The 15,283-nt window shown below is 40.9% G+C and overlaps 1 protein-coding gene across 6 annotated transcripts in view; it reads right to left on the reverse strand.

Moving 5' to 3' along the window:
• The window catches only part of LOC115353022 (collagen alpha-1(XV) chain-like), a 161,280-nt gene that overhangs the window by 109,497 nt on the left and 36,500 nt on the right, over positions 1-15,283 (reverse strand). For all 6 annotated transcript variants that reach the window (XM_030041939.1, XM_030041934.1, XM_030041937.1 and 3 more), the window contains exon 3: positions 1,173-1,720. In XM_030041939.1, the coding sequence (XP_029897799.1) occupies positions 1,173-1,720 (548 nt within the window). The remainder of the gene's footprint in view (positions 1-1,172; positions 1,721-15,283) is intronic.

Consider the following 15,283-nt stretch of genomic DNA (forward strand, 5'->3'; position numbering starts at 1 on the left):
GCATTCTTGTCACTATATTTACAGATTTATCAGTGATAATCTCAGCAACTGATCATCACATATGCATTTTCCAGGTGGGGTACCAAAGTGGTCTCATTTTCTTGAATGTTTCTCATTCCTACTTACTAATCAGGCATCCCCAATACTCCAGTCATCCCATCTGTCTAAGCAAGGTAGTACCAGCAGGTAGTTTTCCTATATATCCCTTTCCACCACTTATTTGCTGCTAATCAATATATTCCTGTAATTCTAGGTGCTTAGACTAGTCAGATAAATGATAAAAGTACATTGTCCTTGTTGCTTACCAGATGGAGCTTATGACCTGCCAGTACACCTGAACTTTGGAAAGAACATCTTATTTCTCTAAAGCAAAGGTTCCACTCAGTTTTGTGCTGCTGCTTTACTAATTTAGGGGAAGAGATATTAATCACACAAAATACTGTACAAGTTTTGAAATACAAGGGAAGTACAAAAACAAGACAGAAAAAGTGTGACATTTCCCTTTCAGTTTGACAAGGATTCAACCTCACACATATTGACAGCTCTCACATTTCCATTTGGAAGCTCAATGGCTGAGAAATCCAGTCGGGATGCAGCAGGAAGGATGCTTGCACTCAAGCTAAGAAGGCTTGGGAGTCTTGTAGTAGTGGTTTTAGTCAATTCTAGTTTTCTAAAGCACCTGACAAGCTTCAAGTAATATATAAATTGTAAAAATACAGCTTTATCTTCCAACTGTCTTTATCTTTGATGAGGTCATTCTCTTCCTTATGTTGAATGTGAAGTAAACATACCTAGCTAATAAGAGTTTAAAATATTGACTTTCTACTAAGGTGTTATTCTCAGAAGTTAAACAAATGGTTACTCTGAAATCTGCCCTTCATAAAAAGGCCAAATAAAGTTATGGGATATATTTCTTTTGAAATTCCTAGTATTCAAACTGAGCATTGAGCTTAATGTGTGGACCATTGATAAACCTCTGAGGTTTTAGGAACATTTGCATTTTAAGCCAGAGTTTATAAATCTGCATTGCCTGAATCCTAGCCAGTTATGGAAAATACAAGCTATATAATTCGTAACTTCATTTGGGATATAACCATCGTAAGCAGACTTTCTTGGGTAAAGAGTACATGCATAAAACACTGAGGCACGTGAATTTATCAGACAGTACTTACTGTGAACTTTTCCAATCCTGTGGCTCCTGCATTACCAACAAATATCCCAGAGCCGGATTCAAATACCAAGGCTCGAGCTGACCTTTGAAACTGAATTCTCTGATATTCTTCACAGTCCATGAACAAAGCAATATCATTTCCCTGAACAGTCACTGTAAATCTATTCCACCTGTTAGTCATCACTGGCACTTTAAATGAAGCAGCCTCTCGGGAGATATGGGAACCAGGCTCTGTGTAGTACATAATTATTCTCTGGGTGCTGTCATCAACCGGTGAAAGTCTCATTCCCAGGTAAATAGTTTTCTGGAAGGCATCTGTTATTGCAAATAGCACTCCTCCACGATCACTGTTTGGTTTCACCGTAACTACGATGGCAAAATCTCTATAGAAAGGCAGCGGTATTACAGCACTTGTCAATCGACCGATGTTAGCATCTGGACCAAAGCTGTAGGCTGGAAACCCTCCATAGCCGGTAACAAAGTAGACAGAAGGTGGAAGAGGAACTCCTATTAACTCCGTGAGGTCAAGATGTCCTTTTGAACCTCGTTCTGTAAAGTGTGTGAGAAAACCCATGTTATTCATTCCTGAATTTATTTAAACCATTTAATTTAAATGATTTAAGAAAGGCCTTAAAAACTGTAATGCAGTGTTATAATACCAGGAACATACTTCTAATACTTTAGGCCCCAGTTCAGTTAGTGCTTAAACACATCTAGCTAAGCACACATGTCCTTCTTTGTCATTTAACTAACTGAGGTTACTCATATACTAAAGAAAGGCTCATGTAAACATTTGGTGAAATTGAGTGGTAACAAGTAGTTCCTGCAACATATATTTTACTTCAGCTGTCCATAAACTACAAAGAAAAGTGCTGAATGTGCTTGCAGAGTGGATTCAGTGAAGATTGAGCAACCTTTTGTTTTCTCAAATAAACTGAGATCCTTTATCCTTCAAACTAAGACGACAGCAAGAGTTCTTTACAAATGGCATGACAAAGTTTCACAAATACAGGATAAAAATTACAGTGGATTTGCTTTAGCCCTTGCAGTTACCTGCTTCTACAACAGATGTTAGATTTTATTTATGCCCTTATTCTCAGATTTATCTCCTCAGTTGCACTGTGTACATAACAAATACTATTCAGCAATCAAAATTCAGTTTTGAAATGGGAGTATTTTTGCTTTGGCAAACACACGGAATTAAGTATCCCAGAGAGACAGCTCCTTCCTGGCAATGAAGGAGCAATAACAACAGCTAAGTATCTACACCCAATTTTAACTAGAGCCTTGGGAAGGCATACTCTAGCAGCATAGAAGAAACAGAACTTCTACCAATTTTCTCCTAAGAAGTAAAAACAAGCAAAAAAAGATACCATTTTTAATCATAATGCATGATTCAGATCTGAATTTATACAGAGCTCCCCTCAAATCTGAAGCCTTTCCTCCCTTTGCAATCTCCTCTAACCTTACATTTTTAAGTTTCTTATTTTATCTAAAAGTCTCAATTCTTACTCGTGTACATTTTCACCCTTTTGAGAATATCTGTGTTATGCAGAAGCAAACAAAATGCTAGGGTATGTCTTAATGTAGCTACATCATGTAAAACTATAATCACTTGTAAACTCCAGTTCATGACTAAGTAACTGCTGGCTTTCTCAGCAGACATGAAAAAAGATCTCCATGACCCAAGAAACTCAGATTTTTAAATCATGTTCTCGATCAAATGCATCCTAGCCTCTCTCTACATTCTTCTTTGCTGAAAATCTTCAGATCCTGGGTGTAAGAAAACATGTATTTGGAACCTTTCTTTATCTAGTTCCTTTCTTTAGCTACCTCACACACCAGTCTACCATGGTTCTCAGATTAGCTCCATCAGATAAAAAAGTACCGTGGAAAACAGAGGTCTTGTGGTAGAACCGTACAGATGAGGCAAACGGTCTTGAAACCCCACTAAGAACAGATTGAATTCATGTCTCATGCTCCACTTTTCCCCCTTCTACCACAGCAGGTGTAAATAACACGTCTGGAAGAGAATCTGTGGTGGTGAGGTACTTCTTTGTACCTACACAGCCTGTCATTTGCGAGGGCTCCCACTGCTGGCATTCCCAAGGCCCTTCCTTGTGATGACACCTCTGCATCAGGAAACTTCCTTAAGATGATGTCTCCAGACAGCATTAAGCAAGGTTAGCTTGCTCAACGGTCAATTTTCAACACAACATGGGGTGAACTGATGTCACCTGTGGTAGTCTAATGCTGCAGACATTTACAGGGGACAGGAGCTAAACCCAGCCTATCTTCTTATAAGTACATTAGGGACAACAGATATGAGTCAGTCCCCAGATCTGTTTTTTGAACAAGTACTTGCAGAAGCTGAAAACAAGCTCCCTGTCTGCTTAAAAGCGAACAGTGGTGAGACACATAGAGCTGGCTCCCAGCTCAGCCTACCTGTCAAGGACCAAGTCATCCCCAGATCCTGATGCGTTCCACCCTGAGATGACCTGCATTTTACCAGCAGCCTGTACACTCCAGTCATGGAACGAGCTGGAAGTTTCCTGATTGCATATAAAACCATGGGATGTACACACGTAATTACAAACAACTTTTGCTTCAGAACTTGTAACACCTGGTTTCCTAGGGTCTGTGCTCTGCATCATTATTTTCATTTCAGCTCAGTACATGCTGCCAACCTGGATTACCTCAAGCTCTTCCTCATATACATAGGACCTATTTCTGCCTCCAATACCTGTAGCACTCCTACCTCCCTCCCTCCCTCCCTCCCCTACCCCAGTATGTGCTAAAGGACAGTTCCAAGCTGCAAGTATTTGTATTAACTGGCCAGTTCAGGCATTATAATTGGCCATCAAGAAGCAGAAATTGGATAATTAACCTCACAGCTCTCACCATAGCTTTTTCTCATTAAGATACTAATGTGCCACTCCCACATCGTGAGGTCGGGGGTTTCAAGAATATAACAGGATGGGTGCCCATTAGCTGCTTATATAGAGAGTCCTCTGTTACGGGGAAGATAATGGGATGAAATTAAACTGAGAAAAGGAGAAAATGTTCTTAATTTGAGGAAAATTGTATGAACAATGCCATCTGCTTGGCTATAGACTAACCCCTCAAGGGAGAGAGTGACCTTCCCCCAGGCTGGTGATTTGAAACAAAACTGTACAAAACAATTAAAAAGGACTGTAGAGAATAATTTCAAAGTTTTTGGTTATAATATGACTTTTAATCTTTGTTGCATGATTTGTAAGCATTCCCAAGTCCGTCATAATGTATATATTTGTGCAGTGTGGATTGATGAAGTATCTTTCAATTTTTAAACTTACTCAGTTACTGTAACTGTAATAGCTATATAGGCTGAAAAAATCCAAATGGAATAGAAATGGAAAAGGTATGACAGTCCATCTGAATACTGCAAACAAAGTGAACTGCTTAAAACTTTGCTTAAAATACCTGAGTAAAATCAGGCAAAATAAAAGAATCTTGCACTTTGCTCTGAAACCTGGCAAGCCAGTTCTGATGAAGAGCTAGAGAGAGCTTCTTCAGCTGAAATATACTTCTGTTATTCATTATTCATATGCAGTACCATCCTGGGCTATGTGTTGCAGAGTGGTTTCCATTGTCCTAGTGGCTTTGCAAAGAAATGGTAAAATGTTCTCCGTGCGCCAAAGATGTTATGGTCCAGTTGAAATGAATTCTAATCTATCATCTTCTCTGTACTTTAGCTTCGGCACTTCCTTGCTAAGGGAACTCATTAACTGGAAAAAAGTCTGCTGTGCTCCATACAGAAAAAATGTCCCTTACATATTTTTAGAAAGTATAGAAGCTATGTTTAGAAACAGAAAAACTAGCTCCTTATTCAGAAACTATTTCCCTTAGGCACTTTTAAATGCTTTGCTTGATAGATTTTGCCCCTTCCTAATAGTTTGAAAAGTGGACAAATTTTTTTTCTGGACAAGCAAAGCTAATGATTTTTTGATTGTGGATCTAATATAGAGTCATGTTTTAAATTCACACATACATACACATAAAGGAACCTCAACTACAAATAAAATGCATAACTAAGTCATTACTCAAGAGTAAAAAGGTAAGGAAAGTAGTAAGCTTGAAGGAGAATATAGGATCTGTACGCACATACCAAACAGTAACATATAGAACACAAAACGCTTGCTCTTTTCGCATAGGCTCTGAGATAAATGAAACATAGTTGCAAAAGGTGGCAGCAAAAGACAGTAAAGAAGAATCAGGATTTTCATTTGAGTAAAATAAGTCAGAAGTCTCAGCAAATATCTGAACTTCAGTGAGACTGGGGTAGAAGCTTGCACCTATCCACTACAGAAAAGCAAAATATGAAGCTTCTAGCCAAATTCTGTACTTACAGCTCATCTCCGGCTCTTAATGGATTTATCAGGACCTACAGTTACAGTTAAGAGCAGAATATGGACTTACAACCACAGGTTTTGTTCCCATTCAATTATCTCTGATAAATCGATGTCCGCCTGCTGCAGTTACGTTAGAATAAAAATGCCCTCTTGTTCCCTTAAATCAATAGGTAAAAGCAATGCTATTTTAAGTACTTTTAAGCCAGCAGAGCACTATGGTGCACCAGTATAATTTTGTTTCAAACATGCATTGCTACTAAGACACTGGATATTGGGGAGCATCCAGAATTCATCCCATTTATGTCCAAGTTTCCTAGACCTGGGGCACTGGAAGGTGTGGTATGGAAGCAGCTTTAGTATTAGCTGTATTTTATCTCAAAAAAGAAAGTAGTAGAATACCATGAATTGGGATGGTATTTTTATAATTCTAGAGTTATGAGCTGTGCTACACTTTGCATTTGTTATCATTTGTTGCTGTATGTTGTAGTTGGAATTTTTATAGAATTTGTAGATAGCTGGACATTCCCACTGAGTAGCTTAAGGGACCAGTTGAGAAGTATCAGTGTGTTGTAAAAATCAACCTGTATGGATTGCTTCAAGAATGCAGATGACAATAGTAGAGGTTTTTTTCTTCTTTTAATTATATTTTTTGCATGTAATTACCTCACTGCTTCACTACTGAAAATAGCGTAACCATAAAAACAACAAACCACCATTTTGGCATTGGAAGATACCTGGTTTCCCTATTGTGTCTTTAGCACAGCAATCAATAACAGTGGAAGATCATGAAGCTCAAAATGGACTGGAAAAAAAGGCAATGCTCTTTAGAAACAGGTATGAGAAGGGTTTAGTTATTAGACAGAAAAGGAGACCAGAAAGAAACATGGTGTTGACAGTAGAAGGGCAGCAGTTGGAGAAGTTCCTGAAAGCGGAGTTACCGGTGTAGAAAGGGCATTCATGGGAGCATTTTGAAACTGCAGCCGTGAAGTGACAGATATTGTGACTTAAGCCTCGGTGTTCATCTGACCCCAAACGGTGCTACTTTGCTCCAGATCGCTGTCAGGTACGTGTAGCAAGAAGAGAAACATACCTCGCCTTCACCCTGCATGAGCTAGGCAGGGTGGAATCACACACCTGTGGGATCCAAAACACTTTTCCACTGCTCACAAGGGGTGAAGTACAGAGGGAAGAAACAAACCTGCCTGTTTGGAGGTCTATTACATTTGCTTTAATTGTTAAAACACAAACCCTGTATTTATATCTTATAAATGGGAGTGGAGGCAGAGGCAGAGAAAGGCTCAGATTCACATAACTTCGCTTATTATACCATCAGTAACTTTTAGGTTAGGAGCTTTCTTTCACATGCAGTAGTTGTCTTTACAGAAAGAGTGCAGAGAGTAATCAGTGACACCAAAAGGCAAGTTACTCCAACCTAACAGCTTTTGCAGAGGCATGTCACTCTCTGATAATCTAGATGCACAGATTTATCTCTTATCCTTAAAGGAAATGGACCTGAGTTCAAGTCCATGGATGCAGATGAAGGACATATCCAAAGGTCAGGCTGTATCTGTACCACGTAACTGAGAGCAGTAGCAAAGATCCCTGAAGCATTGAAAGAACACAGATGCAGAAAAAAAAATGCCTGGTCAGTTTAGGTGGGGCACAGAGCCTGGCTGGATCTACAGCTTCTGGACCCCAGAGGACTGCTCTGGGGACTGCGGACAAGCATGACTTCATCCCCGCTGCCTCTTCCTCACGCTTTCCCATGTGGAGCAGGGTTGTCCCAATGCTGGGCCTGATCCAAAACCATTGGCTGATCAAGCCTCATCAGAGCAATGTCAGTCCACTGAAATTAGGGGAAAGACTCCTTGCGAACCTAGCAGGCTTTGCATCAGACTAACAGAGTCTTTATCACTGGATCCATGTACTTTTTTACCCATTTTTAACAGTTGCAGGTGAAGTGACATATGCCTTGTTATAAGTGTATGCAACTCCATTACCAAGTCTGAATTTGCCTGCCTTTTTTTTTAAATGCTATCAGGAACTTAAAGGTTTGTATTAAAAATTATTTTAGAAATACGACTTGGTCTGGGCCTTTCTTACAAAGAGTAATTATAAACCTGAGATCTTCTGACACCTGGAGTAGAGCATGTGTATCTCCTGTTGTTTAGCAGAGCTCATATAAAACATGAAATACCTACAGCCCTTGTTTCTAGCTAATATGCTGCACTTCCACACAACCTAACTTCTAAGGTGGTATAAAGTATACTAGCATACATGCTTTAGGAAACCTACTACAACAGAGTCAAAGGCTACAGGGTTACCGATAAGGACACTGTTTGTCAGTGTACTTTTATCCTTGGTTTCACCACTAGAAGATATACCAGAAGCAGAGTTCAAAGGCAAAGCTGTCATCCCTGACATAGACAGAATTACCCATCTTAGTCCCATTTTAAATCACACAGTTCCAAAGGCCCAAGTCTGAAAAAAAGAAAAGAAATATTGACGTCAAGTCCTTTGAGCAAAAGAAAATGATTAGCATTGTATGGTGAGGCCAACCCGTGCTGCACTACCGCAAAATAAACATGCTGCTGTTCTCTTCCATGCTGTAAGAGGGTGCTTGAGCTGGACCATCTCAACTACATGAATGCACAGACTGAAGTTGCGCATAAAGGACTGTCATATTCGGCCCTAACCACTTAATTTTTAGCAGTAATATTTTTTCAGCTGATATTTTAAGGATTGTCACATTTATTTCATCCATCATGTTTTTAGCTAGAAATGCCTTTTAACACAATTATTGAGGTACGTCAGCTGCTACATTTAGCCAAATTCTGCTCCAGGTTAATGAGCCTTGACAGGTACATAAAAGAGTCAGAATAACATGCTCAAGCAGATGCTATTTGCTAAATGTAAGAAGCCAACCACCCTGTAGCTAAAATCATGGCAGCTGTTTTTAACTCAATCAGGCGAGGGCTTGGATGGCTCCAGAGGTCTGGGGATGGAAGTGGGGTGGGTGCTGGCTTTGGAATGCAATTATTACTTTCCCTTTCTTTTGAATTTATAACTTAAGCTCACCTAACGTTTCCCCCTGTTCCTCTTCAGACACTCTTTATCAGAGCTGCTGTCCATAATCCTTTCCCATGCTTGGAAAAGCCCATTCGCTCCACGGCTTTGCATGGTTGGCTTTGCATCCTGTGAAAGAACGCCTCCTGTCACTGCTGTTCACTGCTTTTTGCCTTTTCATGTTCTTTTAAGGCAATGGGATGAAAGCAATATTCTACGAAGGCTTTCAAAACCAGACAAGGCTCAGAGCAGCCAATGTCAAGCACTTCTGTGTCTGTAAACTTGACCAAGCTGACCTCGCTTCTCTGTCCTCTTCCAGTGCAGATAATCATAACCTAGGTTGTAAGCTCCCTTTCCAGCAGAGTAAATAATCCATCTCTGTCTCAACGGCACAGTGCGCAGCCTATGTTGTCTCTACTCTGCATTCAAAGAAATTCTGTAACTGTAATAGAACATTATTTTATACTGGATGCGGTTGTGAGATGCAGTAAGAAAATTTCATCTTTCCTGCTGCCAAAGTGTATTTATTTTCCAGTTAACAAGAAATATTTATAGCAATAACATAAGGCAGAGAAGGATTTCCACATCTACAAAATAAAAGTTGATCAAGTACTGCGAAGGGAAAAATAAGGGAAATATTTTAACACAGTCCCAGATGAGCTACATGAAATAGAGGAGGCTAGCGTCATTGCTGCTCTCAGAAAAACCAGCATTTGCTCTGCTTACGCGGCTTGAGCACATTTCTAGCTGCCATTGATACACTGCTGGAAAACATGGATAGAATCTATTGGTATTCAAGGCTGGAGCATTTTCTTCCAGATGTCTAAGGAAACCTCAGAAGCTCTTTTTTGTGGTGTTGCACACGCAAAAGTAAGACTGCAGTCAGTAGGAGCTGCAGTACTTACTGACACGCAAAATCAGGCCTGACGTTCTTTTGTGGAAATCATTTTCCAACACTTTCTGCCAGCTCCTGCTTTTCCGTCATTATCATTCTGCCCTCTACTGTACAAAACTGTATGTAGTTCACCTACCGAAATAGTTAATTAAATATGCACCTATACTGCACAAAATAGTCTTCCTTTTTTTCCATCTTATCTTGTTAGAGAAACTTTATTTCACTACAACACTTTCAAGCTAAAAAAAAAATTTTTGTCCTCCATACAAGCCATTTTTTCAGTTTTTCTGATCTAATACTGGACTACTTTCTTATTGTTTTGTTAGCTGCTTGTCTAGAAGATCTACCATATACATTCGGGGGCACATGACTTTTTGTATATAAACCCAAGGCCTTTTAATGTGTACTTTTACTCAATGAATGGTTCTTCTTTAATGACCAAAATCTGTGTTTAAAACACATCCGTTTCTTTGAGTGACAGCAGTATAGAATATCAAATATAGAATAGACGTTAGTTATTGTCCTTCTTTCCTCAGAAACAGATGAGAGGTAAAAGTGGGAAATATTTAGCAATTCAACTACAGGAAAGCTAACTGAGCTGTTAACCAGAAGGTCAATAGACTGAAAACCATCCATTGCCTGTTGCATGAGCCAGGGCAGCCTTATGGCCCAGACTATATTTAAGGTCAAACAATCACAGTGACCCACTTAATTTGCAATAATGAACAACTGTGTGCACAGATGAGTAGGCATACATGTGACTGTAAAGAAAAAGAAAGAACTTATGGACCTGGTACATCCCCAAAGGCTTAGCACAAGAAAAAGGAATCATCTGTGAAGGGATACCTTTCATGGGTAAATAAATGGCTCAAAAGGCCTCAAAAGAAGAGTGTGAACCAGGTATGGAAGGAGCACAGAAAGTACAGAGAAAAGTGTCAGGGGGCTGCAAGGTCAGAAGGAGAAACAGGACTCTGATTTCCATGTCCCCTAGTGCAAAAAGCAAAGGCAAATTAGTAAAGATGCCCTTCATGGAAAAAGAAGATTTCTAGACTTGCAGGAATACTTCTCTGTAAAAAGACCTTCAACCAAACATACACACACAGCCCCGCCCCAACATTGCAAAATATTTACTCTGCATTTAGAAGCCTGCAAGGGCAACACAGCAGGGCACAGGCAGTCCAGGAGACTTCTGGGGTGCGTTCATGATAGCCTCCCGATAGCGGTGATGATGGAGCCACTGAGGGGTTGCTGGGCCTCACACTTACAATCAAGGAAGAAGTGGGCGATGTGAAAGTTGAGGGCAGCCTTTGCTGTAGTGATCATAAGATAGTGTTCATGATACGATCATCTCAGGATCCTGAGAGGATGGAACAAGGCAAACAGTCGCATTACAGCCCTGGACCCTTGAGTAGCTGGCTCCAGTTGAGCCTGCTTTGACTAGATGATCTCCAGACATCACTTTTAACCTCAATGATTCTTTCATTCTATGAGTCTAAGCATATTTATAATGCCATAGTAATAGTTTCACTGCCTTCTGAAAGGAGAATTTTGAAGCAACCTGCTTTTATAGTATTCGCACCAGTATTTGAGCAACCAAAGAGTGACAGTGACAATGCTAAAGAAAGAATTGTCACAAGCATGTAGCAGATCTATACCTGACTGCACAAACAATTTCTCTAAATACAAAGTAGGGTTTTTGCTCTTTATATCTGTCAGGATTGCTATTTGTCAGCATCTGCTTTAACAGAGATACAGACGTGTTTCTGAAAATGGCGGGACAGGAGTCCTCCATGGTTCCTTTCAGCAGATATAGTCATATGACACCTATACTCACTTAACAAGTTCCTCAGACAGATGCAAACTACCATGCTGAAAACTTCTTCCATGCACTTTTAATTCCTGCTGTCCTGGTTTCAGCTGGGATAGAGTTAATTGTCTTCCTAGGAGCTGGTATACTGTTATGTCTTGGGTTCAGCACGAGAAGAATGTTGATAACACACTGATGTTTTCAGTGGTTGCTGAGTCGTGTTTAGACCAAGTCAAGGATTTTTCAGCTTCTCCTGCCCAGCCAGCAAGAAGGCTGGAGGGGCACAAGAAGCTGGGAGGGGACACAGCCAGGGCAGCTGACCCAAACTGGCCAAAGGGGTATTCCATACCGTGTGACGTCATACCCAGCACATAAACTGGGGGGAGTTGGGGGGGGGGGGGGGGCAGATCGCTGCTCAGGGACTAACTGGGCATCAGTCAGCAGGTGGTGAGCAATTGCATTGTGCATCACTTGTTTTGTACATTCCAATCCTTTTATTATTATTATTGTCATTTTATTATGATTATTATCATTATGATTATTTTCTTCCTTTCTGTTCTATTAAACTGTTCTTATCTCAACTCATGAGTTTTACTTCCCCTTCTTCCCCCCCCGATTCTCTCCCCCATCCCACTGGGGCTGGGGGGGAGCGAGTGAGCAGCTGCGTGGTGCTTAGTTGCTGGCTGGGGTTAAACCACGACATGTGGCTAACATAAAATATATCCTAGTTGGCCGATTCTATCCTGAACACATACTTTGACTGATCAGATACCTGCCTTTAACTACCTGAAGCCTATTACGAAGCTGATGAAGCAAACTCTTCCCGGTAGTGCCAGATGCCATAGGAAGGATCAAGAGCCAGAAGCTGCAGTGTGCAAGTTCAGTTTGGACTTCGAGATGAGCCTGTTTGTCGGAGGGTGGAGCAGTGCTGACACAGCTTGCTCAAAGAGCCTGTGGAATCTTTTCCCTGGAGGTTTTCAGGACTTGGCTAGGCAAATCCATAGTCCTAGTGCTGGTGATAGCTCTGCTTTGAAGAAGGGACTGGATCAGATGACCTCCAGAAGTTCCTTCTAAATGGCATTTCTTTGATGAAACATAGACTTCTTGGCTATCATAATGGTGTAGTAGTAGAAATACTCAGGATGAATGGTTGATTACTTCTATGTACCCTGTCAGGTTACACTGATGGAGAATACAGTCATTTCCCTATTCTATTTTGGAATATTAAGAACAACGAAAATGGAGTCTTTCAGAAATCTGATAGATCTTTCTTAACTCGTGCCAACTTCCAGTATTTGGGACTATTGATTCTTTACCCACTCTCAATACTTCAGGAAGGTTGATCAGTGGCTTTAGCAACAGGCATCCACAAACCTTTTCAGCTTGGCTGTTACATCAAGAGTTACCATTTCAATTACCTCCTCTCTAATTTTTATCTTAACTGACTTCATGCTTTGAGCTGGTGGAGCGCATGAACTCTCTGGCTGAATCAATCTGCCTTTCTCCAGCCCTTAGAGGCTGGAGGCATAGAGGCATATGCCTAGAGGCATAGATCGGACAAGAAACAAAACTTCCTTTTCTCCATCACCTGATTGCATTTAGATGACATTTGGTGCTGGACGGTTGGCAGCCGTGCATCATGGGTCGTCTCTGTGTGTAACTAGTAGTAGTTACTTGTAACAGGAATAGTACTGGTGTACCACTCAGCCGAATAGTCAGATCAGACAGAAGATGGACCACAGAACTTTAGCCCAGACAAAGTAAAGCTGCTTGTCAGCACACAAGAATGCTTGTTGCATTGTAGCGTCAGGGCATGTCTATAGAGATTGGAAGATTTCTGCTTAGACCAATCTCACTTTGAATTAGCAAGCACTCATTTTCTTCCTCTGGTTTCTAATGAATTGCTGTGAAGCACAGGCTGGTGTTGACAGCCTGTACCCTGCATAATAATTGAGCTCTGTGCAGAGATATTTAATATCTACTTGTTTATGATAAAATCACCTACCGCCTTTCCACTCCTATGCATGGTTGAGGGAGATACTGTGCGGCAAGATCACTTGGCTCCTTTGTGCATGCACAGTTCTGATCTGGGCAAACAGCAGCAAACGAGACGTCATCTGCAGCGCACGGCAACCTCACTCAGCCCTTTACAGAACAGAAACCGTGAGATGCATTCACATGTGCCATCTGCTGCGAGTTTTTCTCTTAGGTAATTGTTTACATCCATGAAAACAGCTGTCCTTACATGACAGATGAAGGCACAGGAATGTGCAGAAGGCTGCTCCACAAACTTCTTTCTCTTGTTCCACAATTCAGTTTAATGCTGAGTCTTAAATGTTTTCACCAGCTGGTACACAATATAGGCACAGTGTCATGTCATTATTCACATTTATTAAGATTTCAGTAGGAAAAAATATATTCCCAGGATAAGGTTTTGTGTATTTTCTCACAGTTGTTAATATATTTGCTAAATAAGATTTTGCTTTTAAATTTCAAAAAGCGCATTTAATCCTTTTCTGCTAGGATATATCGTTTATCACAGGGAAAGAAACATTTCTCAGTGGAAGTTACTTCGTAAAACATGGGTAGCACATAACTGCATCCATCTCCCTAGTAGTACCTCAGATGGGTTCTGGCAGCACAGCAAAACATTTTATTGAACTTTAAGATCAAGAAGGAATCAGAACCGATCAATGAGTTTTCTTGAAGCTTAAATTTACAGTGCTTTCTTTAAACATTGCCCTTTTAAAAAAGTCAGATTTTCCTCAGGGACCTGTTACTGATTCTGACATCAGTAGGAATGTCCTCATCAGTTTCAATGGATGTGAGCTTTGGTCCTGCACTATTTTAGTAATATTTATTCTCTTTAAAAATGTGTGGATCAGGAGCCAGCAGAATATTGAAGCAGAACCCTAAAGTAGGGCACAGCTTTGTGAAAGGGCTACCCAGATCTTCTGAAAGTGAACAAAAAAACCCCTCCAAATGCATGAGCCGTGGTTCCTCCGGTACTAAGCAGCATTTACAGTCACAGCAGCATAACGTAAAACTAACTTCTCTCGTTGCAGTGTAATGCAATTCACATTTCTTTGTGCCCAGTGCTGACACTCAACAGATCACAATAAGGAGCCTTCTTTGCTGGATGTTGAATCAAATTACTAGATCTGACCTGATCAGGTTATCTGTAGAAAATTATGCCAAGTTCTCCATGAACGTGAGGTAGATGAGTAGTGCCTTCTTTCTCTGAACCACCTGGTTGTGGGAGGGGATATTTTCAGGGATATTTTCAAGACAAAGGCTGCACGACCAGAGCTTCATGAGTTAAAGGACATTCTCAGAGCTCTATGTTGAGAATTCCATAATCCTGGCTAAGGTACTTGGACAAAGAGCAGCAACAGCAGGAGGGAAGGAGAGAAGGAGGATTAGCTGGAAGAGACGCACAAAGGTGTGATGCTGGTATCCGTGGCAGGAAGAATATGGAAATAGGCTGGATGGAAGGGAACAGAGTCCTGGGGGGGGGGAATTAGACCAATGGAGCAGAACTTGAACTGCTGAAGGGTGGTTGGAGGCTCAGAAGGGACAGGGCTTGGGATAAGCAGGAGCTCATCTGAGGTGCTCATCTGAAAAGGGATTCAGCACAAGGTGGTAGAACAAAACCTTATACAAAAATATAAGTTTGAGCAACTTTACTATTTCTTTAGAAATACAGAACCCTACCCCAACTACTTCCCTGTGACAAGGTCGGCACTGAAGTGGGTTTTGTGCAGTTCTTGCACTCAGAATGACGCAAAGCTGCTATTGCATCCAGGCTTGTTCAGGTAGGGCAGGTGTGTGTATGAGAGGGAAAGAGCAGGCTTTGGGGCATCCACCTCCCTGAAGATAACTGGACAAAGTTCACCTCTATAAGAATTACAGAGCCTGCATTGAATATTGCAGCTCTCCAACAGCATGCCCCC

This window comes from Aquila chrysaetos, chromosome 18 (genome assembly GCF_900496995.4).
Source record: "Aquila chrysaetos chrysaetos chromosome 18, bAquChr1.4, whole genome shotgun sequence".
Classification (NCBI taxonomy): Eukaryota; Metazoa; Chordata; class Aves; order Accipitriformes; family Accipitridae; genus Aquila; species Aquila chrysaetos.